The 16,303-nt window shown below is 42.1% G+C and overlaps 1 protein-coding gene across 1 annotated transcript in view; it reads right to left on the reverse strand.

The window, feature by feature from the left end:
- Positions 1 to 16,303, reverse strand: part of Greb1l (GREB1 like retinoic acid receptor coactivator) — a 250,854-nt gene that overhangs the window by 5,354 nt on the left and 229,197 nt on the right. The window contains exons 24-32 of the mRNA XM_076837400.2: positions 14,444 to 15,012; positions 14,116 to 14,218; positions 11,589 to 11,744; positions 10,980 to 11,119; positions 8,400 to 8,561; positions 8,089 to 8,293; positions 2,642 to 2,807; positions 1,420 to 1,647; positions 477 to 618 (exon numbers count right to left, since the gene is read on the reverse strand). Coding sequence (XP_076693515.2) covers positions 477 to 618; positions 1,420 to 1,647; positions 2,642 to 2,807; positions 8,089 to 8,293; positions 8,400 to 8,561; positions 10,980 to 11,119; positions 11,589 to 11,744; positions 14,116 to 14,218; positions 14,444 to 15,012 — 1,871 coding nt within the window. The remainder of the gene's footprint in view (positions 1 to 476; positions 619 to 1,419; positions 1,648 to 2,641; positions 2,808 to 8,088; positions 8,294 to 8,399; positions 8,562 to 10,979; positions 11,120 to 11,588; positions 11,745 to 14,115; positions 14,219 to 14,443; positions 15,013 to 16,303) is intronic.

Here is a 16,303-nt window from a genome sequence, read left to right on the forward strand (position 1 = left end):
GGATCAGACATGCATCTTGATTTAAATTTCTCTCTCATGTTAATTACCTAGGAATACCAAAATGTAAAGTTTGCCATTTTGAAACTAAAACTTTAAGGCTTAAATCTAAAGAAAAATAATTATATTAAATTGTTAAAAGTTTTGTTTTGGCTCTAGATGAATCCCTAGATAGGAAATGAAACTGCAGAGTTGATGTTAAGAACTCCCTTGGGGGCTGGGGTCATAGCTAACAGTGGTAGAGCACTTGCCTGGCATGTGTGAGGCACTGAGTTCAATCCTCAGCACTACATAAAAATAAATAAATAAAGATATTGTGTCCACTCAGAACTAAAAAACCTAAAAAAACTTTAAAAAGAACTCCCTTGGGTTACTGTACTTTCTACTAACGTGGAAAGTGCTTAATGCCAGTATCTAATAACAAATATATCAGAAATAATTATGTTTATTTTCAACAGAATCAAGCTTGCAAATCTTACCATGATCTTTGGTTTAATGATAAAGTCCCTTTGCCCGCCAACCTGAACATGTTTCTTCATGAGGCTGAAGTTATTAAAGCGACAGATGAGCAGGCCACTACTGTTTGTTCTCAGGTTAAAGTCAACATCTTCACAGAAATACCTAGATCATAACCACAATGATAGGAAGATTTCTTTGCTTGTCACATCGTCACCCATGCCAACTATACACAGAGAAATTATGGCAGATGTAGGGAGAGTGAAAAACAATTGTCCTTGCCCTTATGGAGCTGGTCCTCATAGCACTGACCCATGAAAACTCCTGATTTGAGCATCACAGCCATTGGAGGAGGAAATGAAATTATTTTTGTTCCAAATATGCTACAGGGTTTTAGGTATTCCTATGCAGAAGCAGTAGTTTATATTTTGTATACTCTGGCTTCAAACAAGAGAAAGCATCTGCCAAATTGAAAACAAGGAAGTGGAAGCAACAGTTAAATTCTAATGGCTACAATGTCAAGGGTTGACATGGGAGGGGCTTTATGATTCCTAACAGTTTTCTTTGTCTTTCTCTGATTTTCCAGGAATGTGGACATAAATTATTCAGGAGGCAAGGCCAGGGCTAGCCTGCCTTATACTCATCAGCTACCTTTTCCTTATAGGATCCAGATCTCTGGGTTTTACTAACATTTTTGGGAAGCAATTTTTCTTGTGAGTTCTGAGGATAAGGATTTTAGTCTTACAGTTTTTGTGCCTATTTTAATTCTCGTTGGATAAAACATGGCTAAAGTATATTTTCTAAGCATTTTGCACTCTAACATCTAAGGATCTAGGTAGTTCAAAGGGTGATGAAGGGGCTTACAATCCAAGACAGATGAAGGAATAAAAACATTGCTGAGGCTGGAACTGGGCATAAACAATCATTAGATGCCAAGAGTACTTGCATCCATGAGGCCTGACCTACCTGTTGAAGTCATACTGCACATTCTGAGTCAAGTCTATGTTGAGAAGAATGAAATCATGCACATGGCACCTAGAGAATGGGGCCTTGAGACTCTGAGAAGTCAGCTTGCTGCTCCATTTCTGTATACCCAGGATTGCGTAGTGGATGATTTTTGGTGTGGCTTCAATATGCTGTAAGACACTCTTCAAGGACACATTCTTACTGGACACTCCTGCTTCCATGGACTGGCTATAAAATGTTAGTTTATATAAAATGTCAATAAATTTATTACTGAAGAGAGGACCATTTATGAAGGACCAACACTGCTGTGCAATAATAATACTGTAATGGTCACAATGAGCCAACTTGCTTTGTATTAGCCTAGAATAGAGAACAGTGTTAAGCTCAAGTGTTGACACTGCCTGTCACTAGGAAGTTGTAGAGCCTGCCTTTCAGGGGCCAGGATTTATCACATGAAGATGGGAAGAAATCCAGCTATGTTTGAAAGTAAATGAACAGTAGTTACCAAAGAAAGCCAGAAGTTAAAAGCATGAAAGTATGCTCTGGTAATAGAGGAACATGTGAAAAATTCATTGGTTTCACATCCACAATGGAAACAAGGACTGAAAAATCACAGTGCTTGAGCTGGAAAGGACATAAAGGTCATCTGGCACAATATTTTGAGTGGGGACGCCACTGAACTCATGGGGTTATGTATTGTGTAGGATTTTAGAATGTTTAGCATTCCCTGGTCCTTATGAACCCCCAATGACTGCCTCCTAACATCATGACATCCTCAAATGCCCCATAGGAGGGCAGCAGTTTCTAGGACAACAACAACAACTGATTTTGGCCCTGCCATAATTTTACAGGTGAAGGACTTGAGAGATTCAATGACTTTTCTTCTTCACCCACATCGTTGAGAAATTGCTGGGACTAAAAAGCAGGTCTCCTGATTCAGAAGCCAGCAGTGTTTCTAGATAAATGATAAGTTTTTAACAGATTGATAGTTGACCAACACTGTGATGCAGAAATAGTCTAGGAATTTAATGGCATACTGAATGTCTAAATAAAAAAAAAATCCTTTAAGTCATCTCAAAATGTACTCGTGAGGGTGTTGACCTTGCTCTCTGGAAAGCTGTAACTCTGTTTTTTACTCTATATGTAACTGCAGCCAAGAAAAATTATCTTCTTTGTTAGCATTGTGTCGTATTCCCCTACAACTGCTTGGAAAAATCACTACCTGGTCTGCTCCTGAACACTGTGAATGTTCCATAGGACACACGAATCATCCATCACAACGATGAAAGGCCAGACACACTGGCGTTTAACTCCCAGCTCCTCCAGGCGGTTCCTCTCCAGTTCTAGGTTGTGATATGACAGCTCCTTAATGAGGAATCTAGCAGCACCTGGAAGGCAGCATAACCAATGTATACACACCCTTCACTGAAGCCCCTCCAGCACTTCCCCATTCTTCACATGCACCTGGCAGAGCCACCCAAATGCTCAGAGCAGTGGTTCTCTTAAATTTAAGAGTCATTAGGGAAGTCAGTTTCAAATGTAGATTCCTAAGACCCCTCTCCACAGATTTGTTTAAATCTGGTAAAGGATCAGAGACCAGAGATAATCTTTGAAGATGCATGAACTATGTTTTGAGGAGTACTGAGGAATCCAGTTTCCCTGGGATGCTTTTTAATTAGTTTCTCATAGAATGTCAGGCTTAGAAGTATCCACTCATATGTCCTGTACTAGGGAGTAGCCAGGACTGTGACTAATGGCAGTGCTACTTGCACTGATGAGTCTTTTGCTTTAGATACCTTTAGGGAGTTGCCAGCAGCATCTCGACTCTGGAATTTTGCACCCTTCCCTTAGGTGTACTTTTTGCAAGAGGTAGTATGGTATAATAAGGAAACAGATTGGAGTCAAGCTCTTGCTTTGATTCCACCATGTTCTAGCCTGTGACACTGAACAAGTTAATTCCACTCAATCTTGGCTTCCCTTTCTGGAACAGGTAACTTAATGACAAGATAGTGTCTAGCAAACAGTAAGTATTCAGTATTAGCAATTATTTAAAATGGTTATCATCAGGAAATAGCCAAACTTAAGCCACCTTAAAATGAAAATGTGATAATAAAACAAAAGAATGTTATTCAACTGATGGAGGAACCCAGGACAGTTTGGATAATTGGAATTTGGGAAAGCCTACTAAGCATGTGTGTAATAGTTAGCATTCTAAACACAGAGCCATATACAAAAAGCCCATTAGTAACAACATTGTAGTGAAAGACTAAAGATCTTTGCTCCAAGATCAGGAACAAGGATGCCTACTTTCACCACTTATGGTTTTTTTTTCCCCCAGAGCAGTTTACTACTTCCTTATATGCATAGCTAATTTTTACAGTGTTACTTAACAAAAGATTGGCATTTATATCAAAAAAGATGTTGGTTTTATTCGTTCCTGTTTATGCTATGCAGTCTTTCAATGAGTTCCAATGCTGTAAGAAGAATGCTTACTTCTTAGTTTTATACATAACAATGGTGAGAACTGACTGCTTTTTCCTCCTGAAAATTTCTTGATAAAGGCTACTTAACCTAAGATTATGAAAAGGAATCTTTTTTGAGATTTAAATGCAAATCCTTAAAAAAATTACCAGTTTTATTTAAACATAGTATGGAAGTCCTGGCCAGAACAATTAGGCCAGAAAAAGAAAAGTCATTCAAATTGGAGATGAATAAAAACCACCTCCCAGAAAACATATTTTATATGAAGAAAATACTTAAAATTCCACAGAAAACCCTGTTAGACCATTAAGCAATGTTGCAGATACTCCAAATCCGGTACATTTCTGCACACCAGAAATAACCAGTCTGAAGGTCATGGTATGATTATCTGACTGTATACCAAAAATTGCATGAGTGCTGTACAATTGAAAGCCACCAAGGCTTGCCACTGCTGCCGGGACCTGCAGGGTGCCCCGTGAAGGAGTTAACTGACACTCCAGGGGCCATTTCCTCTCAGCAACAAAGAGAACGTGTCACCACCTATTAAGTTTGTACAAGAGTTGGGTGGGATGAAGCCTGGGTGGACAGGAGCCAAAGCCTGAGGAATTCTAATATTTTCAACATTTTTTATTTCACTGTATTGTCTTCTGAGTTGACTGTGGTCAGATACCTGCCCCCCCATTATTTGATATTGATATTATTTGATATCCAGTTTTATGTTTTTAAAATGTTTAATTGGATTTATTCTTGATTTTTTTTCTAATTTTTTACTTTGTCCTTTTGGGAGAGACTCAGAATTTATGAGTATGAAGTTTGAATCCTGAATCTTTGAGCCTTGATATCCTTTCTTCTGCTTGATCTAGTCTAATGGTGACACTTGATTACATATGAATTACTAGTTTTTGGTTTTTTTTATTTCTAAGGTTTCTATTTGGTTCTTTTTCAGAGTATCGAAGTATTCTTTCACTTCCTATTTTTTTCTTCCCTTTATTCTTCTTTTAATTCATTAACTGCTTTGATCATCAGCTTTTAAAATTCTTTGTCCAGCACTTCGTCTTCAATATCTCTGGGTTCAATTACTGGAAAGTTAAAAACCTTTGGAAGTATCTTATTACCTTGTTTTCTCTGTTTCTTTGTTGAGATTTGTGTATCTGCTGGGTTTGATACCTCTTCAACTGTAGAGGTATTTTAGTGAGCTGCTTTCTCTTTGCTTTGTGCCCTGGGCTGCTGGTGTATCTCAGCATCAAAGCCCACCATGGGTTCAGAGTGATATGACCAGTTCCCAACACCATTTTGAGAGGAGATGATAATCACTAGACATTTGCAAGCAGACCATATACTAACAAGGTATAAGGCATTGAAATGTTCTCTCCAACTCCACTAATTTAAAAATAGAAAAGAAGACAGATACTCTATAGTCAGAAAATTTGGGTATTAAAGGAAATAAAACAGACACTAAATCATAAAGGGTATGAAAATAATAAGGAAAGAAATGGGGGAAACGAAAGATACAAAAGAAAAAGGAGAAAGGGAAAAAAAGGAGAAAGTAAAAAATTATAAAAAAAATTAAAAATAAATCCATTCTGTTAAAATGGCCGTATTACTAAAAGGGATCCACAAATTCAATGCAATCCCCAACAAAATTCCAATGACATTCTTCATAAAACTAGGAGGAAAATCCTAAAATTCATATAGAAGAACAAAAGGCCCAGAATAGCTAACGCAGTTCTGAGCAAAAGAAGTAATGCTGGAGATACCACAGTACCCCATTTCAGATTATATTACTTTCAGAGCCATAGTAACAAAAGCAGAATGGTATTGGCATCAAAGTAGATACGTAGACCAATGGAACAGAAGATACAGACAATTCCACACACCTAACAGTCACCGATTTCTTGACAAAGGTGCTACAAATGTTTATTAAAGACAACCTTTTCAAATAAATTGTGGCAGGAAAACTGGATATCTGTATGTAAAGAACGAAACTAGACCACTGTAAATGCACAAAAGTCATCTCAAATGGATTCAAGACCTAGGTGTAAGAACAAAAATTTTACAAGCCAAAGTGGCAGGTTTCATTGGTGTAGGCGACAATTTTTTTTAGATAGGATCCCAAAGGTACAGAAGACAAAAGTAAACCTCACTACAGTTGGAATGACTGTTATCAAAAAGACAAGATGCCGCAGGATGCAGAGAATGAGGAAATCTTATACGCTATTTTTGGGAAATGTAAACTCATACGGCCATTTTGAAAAACAGCACAGAGATTCCTTTAAAAACTAAAAACTTCTAAATGATCCTGCAATCCCAATATTCGTATGAAATCGAATCAAAGAGATATCTGCACTCCCATGTTTATTATAGCACCATTTACCACAGCTAAGATATAAAATCAACCTAGATGCCCATCAGTGGAAGAATGGATAAAGTACGTGTGGTATATGTACACACAAAAAGAACGAAGTTGCCATTTGCAGAAACATGGGTAGATCTGGAGAGCGTTATGGGAGGTGAAATAAGCCACAGAAAGAGAAATACCCATGTTCTTACTCTTATGAAAACTAAAAAGCTGATCTCTTAGAAGAATGGAGTGCAGTGTGCTTGCTAGAGATTGGTAAGTGTAGTCAGGAGGAAGGGATGGGAAAAAGCCCAATGAAGAGCACAAACACATGGAAAAGAGGGATTAGTTCTGGTTTTCTGTATAGCACAGAAGGTTAATTTGGCTATAGCAAATTATAATTTATTTCAAAATGATAAGAAAACAGCAGTAAATGTCCCCCATCACATAAAAAGGATCAACATTTGAAGAGATTGAAGTGCTTATTACCCTGATTTGGTTTATTATACATTATATGCATATTGAAGTACCATAATCCATAAACATGTACAAATATCATGTCTCAAAAAATTAGAAATTTTGTACTGATTTTAAAACTTGTATAAAACCATTTTTGTCAAAACTGTGGGAGTGACATACAGACACAGAAAGCCCAGAAACAAACCCTCTCATGTATAGTTAAATGATTGTCAACAATGATGTCAAAGCCATTAAATGGGGGAAGGACCGTTTCTTCATCAACGTGTTGGCAGCTGGATATCTATATGCCAAGAAATGAACTTACTTCCTTTACACTATATACAAGAATTAATTAAACTGGATCACAGACCTAGACATAAAAGCTAGAACTGTAAAACATTTTGAAAAAAATACAGGGCAAGTCTTTATGATATTGAATTAGGCAGTGACCTGTGGCAAAAACAGAAAAACTGGACTACTTTAAGAACTTTTATGTATTAAAGAACACAACACAGTGAAAAGGCTATACATGGAATGGGTGTAATATCTGTAATAACATCTGATAAGGAGTTAATATCCATAATATGTAAAGAATCCCTATGATCTCAACAACAAAATGATTCATGGGCAAAAGACTTTGCGGAGCATTTTTCTAAAGTCAAAAAGCACATGAAAAGATAACATTCCTAATCATTAGGGAAATGTAGATAAATCACAATGAAACATTCAGACACCCATAGAAGTTGATGGAAATAGAACTGCAGTGTATGAAGTGTACAGGATAGTATGGTTCCAAAACAACACGTTCAGTGAGAGGTTTCCCATCTATGTAAGGAAAATGAAGTGTTTTCGGTATCTCCATTACCTCCCTACAGCTCTGCTTTACATTCTGCAACCATTGCCCCTTTGAGAAATGAATCCATTATTTCTAAACTCCCTGGGGAAAAGCAGAAAAGACTCCTTCCAAGCAGGAATGATTCTTCCAATTCCCTGGACGGGTTGCTGTCTGCTAGCACTTGGTATGTGCTCCTAGGAGGACAGTGAGTCAGGGACTCTTAAGAACAGGTGAAACACTACCTCCCCTCAAATCATCTTTCTTTTCAGGGTTACATTCTGGCCTCAAAGGACTAAGTTCCTGGTAAGAATCTTAAACCCTTCCCAGGGTGCTCAATATAACAATGACTTCCTTAGTTACTAGTCCTTGGAAGTTAAAATTTCTGCAAAACTACAGAAAAGGTAGTAAGGGGCATAGAGAAATGCAAAGAGTCAAAAGACTTCTGGCCAGGAAAGCAGGACACCATCCAGAGGCGGAGAAACCTTTGGAAGTTTTATGGCAGGGGAATGAAGCTTAGTTTGCTTAGCCCTTCTCCCCATCCCAGGGGGCCCCTTACCCACGCCTGCATTGTTGAACATGCCAGGAAGCACCAGCATGATGTGGTTGGGCCAGTACTTGCGGTACAGCGGCATCTCATATTCTTTGACCACTAGAAGGTGAAGGTGGCTGATGCCCTCCATGGCGTGGAAAAGGTTTAGGAGTCCATGCTCATGGCGACCACTGGAAGGAGTGAAAATAGGGCTCTTGACTGCATTCAAATTCTGCTGAAAAGGAAACAAAGGGAAAGTAAAACCCTCAGATGTGAGCAGCTTGGAGAAACCTGATCTAGTGCTGGGTGTCTGGCAACCATCTAGACCTCTCACCCACCTTGTCTGAAACCAGAGGCAGCCGCATGCTCTCCAGGTGTTTGCCCTGCTTGCTGAAGACAAAATGACTCTCTTTGGATTTGGGGATGATGAAATACAGCTGAACTTCTTCTCCCAACATAGAGGAAGAAAATGTGAATGCATGAAGGGTGGAGTCAGACATCTACATTTGAAAAGAAGAAAGGGAATGTAAGCTCAGTGTTTCCAGACTTCCTGGTCCCTCCTTGGCCTTGTTATTAAGAGGCAAACTGACATCTATAAGTGCCACCAGATCTTTAGGCTGAGGGTAGGAACATTTACAAGGGTGGGAAGCTTCAACACACAGTAGCTTCCACTGACATGAGAGCTAGGCATCTTGCCCTGCGTGGCCTCTCCATGGATGAAGGACTTGTTGCTGCCACTGTCTTTTCATTCTTTATGCTCTTAGGGCTCAACTGCTCAGTCTTAGGCAGAGATCAGACCTCCCTCTGGTGTGTTCTGCTATGTGCACATTCCCAAAGGCCCCCAGTTACAGGGGGAAACACTAATGATCTGTGAGCCAGAGTTGAATGAACTGAATTTGAGCTTTCTAAACAAAGTAGAACTGACACCACTGAATTGGCTTCTGTGGCTCCATCTTTCCTGGCTGCACTGGAAGCTGTAAAGACATACAGTCATTTAGTCCCAAACTCTGGTTTTAGGGAGGGACCATTTACTCATCCTAGCCATGTTGCTGGGAAGTTCACGTGCTCTCAGTAGCCTATCTCTGAATAATTATATAATAGGTTTTTACATGCTTTTACAAAATGCAGACAATATTTGGCTTAATGAAAGATAACATCAGTTATTCCTCAGTAACCAGAATCCAGAATGGATTCTCAATAGTTTTAACCCAAATATTACATTTCTTAGAAAAAACAATATTATGGTTCTTCCTTTAAATTCTAGTTTATTCTGGGGATGTGGCTCAAGCGGTAGCGCGCTCGCCTGGCATGCGTTTGGCCCGGGTTCGATCCTCAGCACCACATACAAACAAAAATGTTGTGACCACCAAAAACTAAAAAAATAAATATTAAAATTCTCTCTCTCTCAAAAAAAAAATTCTAGTTTATTCTGCTTCACAGATGTGGAAATATATTACTTAGTACTGTAGTCATACAGAAACTTTATATATGAAAAAGCTGGGCATAGTGGTGCATGCCTGTAATCCGGGTTCGATCCTCAGCACCACATACAAACAAAAATGTTGTGACCACCAAAAAACTAAAAAAATAAATATTAAAATTCTCTCTCTCAAAAAAAAAATTCTAGTTTATTCTGCTTCACAGATGTGGAAATATATTACTTAGTACTGTAGTCATACAGAAACTTTATATATGAAAAAGCTGGGCATAGTGGTGCATGCCTGTAATCCCAGTAACTCTGGAGGCTGAGAAGGAGGATCGCAAGTTTAAGACCCGCTTCAGCAACTTAGCTAAACCCTCAGCAACTTAGTGAGTCCCTGACTCAAAATAAACAGGGCTGGGGGTGTAGCTCAGTGGGTTGGGGGATCCACTCAGCATGGCCTCAAAGAAGCAAGAGTTGTTTCTAGGTGTTCATTGCCAACTCATTAAAATCAAGAAGAGTACAATCAATGAAGTGAAAAATTGTGCTCCATTTGTGTACAATGAATCAAAGAACATTCTGCTGTCATGTATAACTGATCAGAACAAATAAAAAATATATAAAGATATTTATTTCTGAAGCCTTAAGTTTTCATTTTATCAACTCCAAATTGTATACTGATCCACAATCCTATTGACAACTCTCTACTGGATTTTCTGACTTTCATGCCTAGTAGACATAATAAATTCCAAATGATCCGAAAAATAAATAAATAAGTAAGTAGATATATAGATAAAATCAAGAAGATAAATTTGCAGAAAGCAGCATGGACAGGCTCTGGGTTTTACTGTCATTTGCTACCATTCCCTTCTCTTGTGTTTAAAGATGCACTAGCCAAAAATACTGTGCTGGGGGTGTAGCTCAGTGAGTGCTTAAGCATTCACGTAATCGTCTGGGTTCAATCCACAGCACACACACACAAAAAAGCCAAATGCTAAGGGATATTGGCTCACTTTCTGTGTTTCTTTCACTGCATGAAACATTGACTCCACTGGTCAAAATCATCCCAAGAAGTAATATGTGCCTAGATTGGTGAAAAATCAGACTTGTTAGGACATAGCTTCCAGGACACACCATATGGACTCCTGCCATTTTAGTCAACAACCCAAGGCGGGGGGCGGTGACTTTTACTGAGCATACTGTAATATCTAGTTTTTTTCAGAATCACAGATAAGCATCTCAGCTTTTTAACCTAAACATGACACATGAAGTAACTTAAGCCCTTAAAACTAAGCTGCTTACCCTCCCACAATCCCTGTAAGTCCAAAGCTCATCTAATCATTGCTTCATGCATTTTTCTCACCAATGAGTAGCTCTTTCTCATAAATAAGCTATACTTTATCTAGGGGCTTATGTTATATCCCTCCGCCCCTATCCTTACATGCAAATCCCTATTGGTAACAGAGATGTAAGGCAGAGGCAAAGGTGAGAGCTGCACCTGGGAGGCAGAGGTGAAGTCCATATACTGGTGGCACTGCTCACAGTGGTGAAAGGTGTTGTAGGCAGCATATTTGGTCAGCATCATAGATACAGTTTCTCGTTTCCGGGGCTCCTCAATTTTGCATTCCTTTATTACTTCTGTGTATAAAAGGGGTAGAAAAACCATCATTCCATAATATGTGTGTAAATCCCCTGTACCTGGGGGAAAAAACATCCTCTATTTTCCAAAAGGATTTTTTTCCAAGAATTTTATAATTTATGCCCTGAGAGGAATGTATGAAAATCAAACGATGGGCTAGGGTTGTGGCTCAGTGGTAGAATGCTTGCCTAGCACGTGCGAGGCCCTGGGTTCAATCCTCAGCACCACATAAAAATAAATAAAGGTATTTTTTTATTACAATAAAAAAATAAATTACAATTAAAAAAATAAATACTTAAAAAAAAAGAAATCAAAAGATGATGTGTGTAAATAAGAAAGAGAAGAGAAGAGAAAACTGGGAGAATTATTTAAACTGTTCTGAAAGATTGAACTGCCCCAGGCCTTGTGTCCTGATTTTCTGGTATCCTTGGATTTGCAAGAGGTAAGCCTGGCTGCACTTGCACTGACCTTGTTTGATCCCTGCCAGCTTCTCGGTATACACCAGGCTCATCAGACTGTACTTGGGATCATGCACACTGACGTCAAAAGGCATTTTACTGAAGCTCTCGATGTCAGGCCAGGGCTCTCCCTCTGACTGGCTCACTTCACTGCTTTCACTGTGATCTAGGACAAGAAGGAAGTGTGCAGAACAGGCAGATTAACCTCCCTCCCTCTCTCCCTCCCTCCCTCCACAGTGTCAGGAAGAGATTTTCTGAAGCATAAAGCCCAGATGGGTAAACAAAGCATTTCTGAAAAAATGAGCCCCATTATCCCAGGACAGAAAAAGCCATAATTATTCCTTCAAGCAAGGAGTGTTCACCCCTACACTAGTCTCTATAGATCCAGTTCAGAAACTCTTGTATCCATTAGATCAACTGAATTTCCCACCAAAACACACACACACACACACACACACACACACACACACCAAAAAAAAAAAAAAAAAAAAAAACTTGTTCGTTTGTATGATTTAAATTCTTAAAATTGTTTTAGTTATGGGGTTTTAAGATATTGACACCCAAGAGACTTCAAGATGAGAATGCCAGTGTCTGCTGTACATTAAAATTACCTGGAAGCTTGTGAAACCCCACTCTCAGGCCCCACCCACCACAAGAGTAAAGGCAGGATCTCTTCTGTTACCCAGGTACCCACCATGCTGCCAGAGCTCCTTAGATCATTCCATTGTGTGGTCAAGGTTAGGCTAGGGCTTGAATACTGCTTTACACCTATAAGAACCAAACTTAACCCCTCCAAGTGCCTGAGTTCTTATAGCTTTAGGGATGGTTTCTTGGAATGGCAGGCAGAGTGGGTGTCTAGTAGATGATGCTATTGGAAAAATGTGTAAGATCAAAAAGCAGCTTAAGCCAGGGGTGGTACATGCCTGAAATCCCAGCAATTTAGGAGGCTAAGGTCAATCTCACCAATTTAGTAAGACCCTGTCTCAAAAAATTAAAAAAGGGCTAAGGATGTGGCTCAGTGTTTAAGCACCTCTGGGTTAGATCCCTTGTACCCTACCTCCCCCACCCCCCACCCCCCAAAAAGAAAAGTAGCTTAAAGAGGGAATGAAAGAAATACACTTTGGTGGAAAATGAAGCCTAAAAGACTGGAAGTGCTGCCGTTATTATTTTAGCACAAACAAGTACTTTCATGTCTTGAGTTGAATTTTGTATTTTATTTAAAATTTCAAGTTTTATTCTAGTTTAAGGAAGTGTCACTGTGCCTCTCCAGAGCACCACTGTGTTAACCTGCACTATAGTGAGTGTGAAGATAGCCCAGGCTCTTCCATCAGACCGGCTGGGATGGACAACCACAGCCTCAGGAGCAGAGGAAGATTTGAGAACTCTCTTGTACAATCTGAGGATAAAAATCAAAGGCATCGCTTCCTTGCGCTGTCAGGGAGCCTGGTGGGAGGGCTGGCAGGAACAACAGGGCCCTGGCTCCCAAAGGCTTGTCTTTTTGGTCCCAGCCCCTTTCCAAGGCTTGGGGTGTTTTGAGGCCACCCTGAAGCTCTCCTTCTCCTCTGTTTTGGTGGGCCCCAGGGGATTTGATGCAGCTTAGCTGGGGACACAAAGAGATGTGGGTGGGGGAGATTTTATGTGTGTCTCTGAAATCATAGATGAGGATTAGTGAGCAATGGGTACAGGGCTAAAGCCATAACAAAATGATTAAACGTGGCTGATTTTTATCTATTTGTATCTGCATTAGTCTTGGGGCTGTTCATAGAACAGGCCCAACTATTTTAAGAAAAACAAGTGAGATAAGCTCTCCAAGAACTGATTTGATAGAAGATGTCAAGGGCAGTCCTCATCTCTGAGGGACTCAGAACTACTTCTGCCCGGCCCCCTCTGCTACCTCCCACAACTTCTGTCAGCATGAAATGTTTATGGTTTGATGCCAGGGATCTAACTCAGAGCCTACAGCACACTAGGCAGGGGGTCCACAGCTGAGCTACACCCCTAGCCCTAAGGAGGTCTTTATTGGACACTGGACCCCACAGCCCTGCAAGCCCCTCCATCGTCTCTTGTTGCGGTGGCATAGGTGTTCGGTTCTGCACTCAGGAAGTTTTCATTTCCTTTTAGTAATCCTCCACCTTCACACACAGCCTGAGGTTAAAATATAAGATACACTTTGGCTAACCAACAAAGGACTGGAATTAAAAATATAAATGTTTCCCAGATCCTTACAAAATTGAACACTACAAGTTGGGATTTTATGAGTTTGACCATCTAGAAATTAAAGTGCCTAACAAGCCTTTATCAAATGCCTGTTGCCCTGCAGCTTGCTGGACACTGGAGAGAGGGAGGTCCTCCTGACCTCCTGCAACTGAAAGAGGGCAGTTTTACTCACAGTTATTTGCCAGGCATACCTATCTTCAACCTTGGTTACCTTTGTCAGGGCAGGGCAAGTTTGGTATTATCAAAACCCCAGAAAGCAAAAGCAAGCTCCCTGCACTTGGTGTCTAATGCATTTGTGTCCCGCCTGGCTCAGGACTCACCAGTGTTGATCTCCTCCTCATCGTACACATCCACCTCCAGGAGCCGGATGAGCATGCGGAAGAGGATCCTAAGGAACTGTAAATAGGAGCCAGTCTTTCCCACCTGATGGAAATAGTTTTAATTGGGGAAGGGCGGGGGAGGGGAAGAGAAGGAAGGGAAGGAGAAAAGAGATTTCACACCTTGGCGCCTCACTCCGGGGGGCCTGAAGGAGGTCTTTCCTCGAGGCCTGCCACCCCCACCCACTCCAAGGAGGTCCCCTGGTTCCTCTCCACATGCAAGATGTGCCAGCCCTAGCCTAGGACAGGGCTCAGCCTGGCCTGTCCCTACCTGGGGGGGCCCAGTGAGCAGCAGCCGCCGGGGGTGGAAGGTCCGGGCACCCGAGGCTGGGTCAGGCTGGTTGCTGAAGTCGGCATGGTGCTGCCGAGCCGAGGTCCACTGCCGGTAGTAGAGGGACTGCTCCTCGCTGCTCATGTCCTTGTGCAGGAATGGCCGCAGGGAGCTGACCCAGGCCACATCAGCATGGGGCAGCAGAGACGAGGAGGAGGGCAGCTTGCCACCCTTCTGGGAGCCCAAGAGGCTGTAGGCCGCTTTGGATAAGATCACAATGGGGGGCAGGGTGGCGTGTAGGCCCCTACAGCCTCTGGGAGGTTGCCCTGGCCATGCAAGGCTCCTGGGTCCCGAGGATGATGACGAAGGCTTGGAGGTGGTACTGCTGGCCATTGGAGGGCCCAGGGAGTCACACTCCTGCTTTAGGGGGTCCCCAGCTCCGGTTGTGCTGGCTGAGACACCTTCGTCCATCCCCACACTGGTGGCTGGGCTCTGGAAGCTGGGGGTCAGGGACTGCTTCTGGGATTTGTCTGTGCTAGAGGAACTGACCCCATTCTCCATGATGGAACCTGAAAGAGGACGGACAGAACCTTCCCTACTCATCACTGTTGCTGAGGGAGAGGGCAAAGGCCCTCAGAGCAGCTGGAACCTGGCCCAGCTCTGTGGGCTGCAGACTCTGCTAAATCTTCCCTTTGCCTCAGTCTCCAGCCTGCTTCCTTGCCCTGCCTTTTTTATGGGTTTGGCCAATGGGAGATGCCAGCAAGAAGCTGGTTCTCACTTTCTTCCTGTAAGGTCACCCTGGGTGGCCTTTCTTTCTTGGGTCTCAGTAACTGCTCCTCTCTGCCTTCCTTCAAGCCTGAAGGTGGACAGGGCTCCCAGGTTAACTACGCCCATGCACAATGTCACCTGTTGCTCCCTTTCTAAATCATGCCCATGGGGAAACAGTCCCATTATTAAACTCTCCTCCAACCCACTCATCCAGTATGACACGGGATCCCTCCAGGACCCTGGTGGATACAGGCACCAGATTCCAGTTCCCTACAATGGCAGTGGCTGCCTTGAGGTGGGGTTTAGGACTCAAGGCCTCACAGGGCTGGCTGTGGCTAAGCTCCCCAGGGTGGAGATGTCCCTGTGCAAGAGGATGGAAGGCATTCTTACTCCACACCAGGTGTTGTATGTCCCCGGGGCTATTCCTCCACATTTGGCCAATTAACTTCAAGAATGTTGTTTCCCCCCCAACAGGTCACCCTGTTTGATTGAGACAATACAAGTTCCTTATACTCCGGCTAAAGGTTCTTTCAGCTCAGGCTGGTGCTGTGCAGGCATGTAGGTTTAATCCCAGACTTGCGAGATCCAGATCTGAGCTCTCCTGAGCTGGTGGCTATTAAAACCAAGTCACTCACTGCTCCTCTGACTTTTACAACTGTCAGCCCCTGAGAGCTTGCCCTCAGCCCTGTCACCCGCAGAGGGAGCCCACCGGCAGGGTTCCAGATGCCCATGTTGTGAGCAGGTTGTGGGGCAGGAAACTAAGCAGCAGAGGGAAAACCATTTCCTCTGTGTGAGTCACCTGGAGCTTGAGGTGTAGGGGCCAGCCACATGGTGCAGATCTGCCCTGAAGGGCAGGAGGGAGACAGGTGTCCCTCCGTCCCCACCTTTCCCTTCCCGATGCCCCCCCATCCCAAAGCTCCTAAAGGTGACATTTCCCTGTACTCCTCTGATACCCTTTACTATCTTATGACTTTATGTTGAGATAGTCTCAGAGGGAAAATTGGGGAGTCTTATAGTGATGGGGTTGAGGGAGCTGGAAGCGTAAACAGGGGCAGGCTGGTCCTGTGGAGGGAGAGCTGTGCACAGGGAGAA

This window comes from Callospermophilus lateralis, chromosome 17, assembly GCF_048772815.1.
Source record: "Callospermophilus lateralis isolate mCalLat2 chromosome 17, mCalLat2.hap1, whole genome shotgun sequence".
NCBI lineage: Eukaryota > Metazoa > Chordata > Mammalia > Rodentia > Sciuridae > Callospermophilus > Callospermophilus lateralis.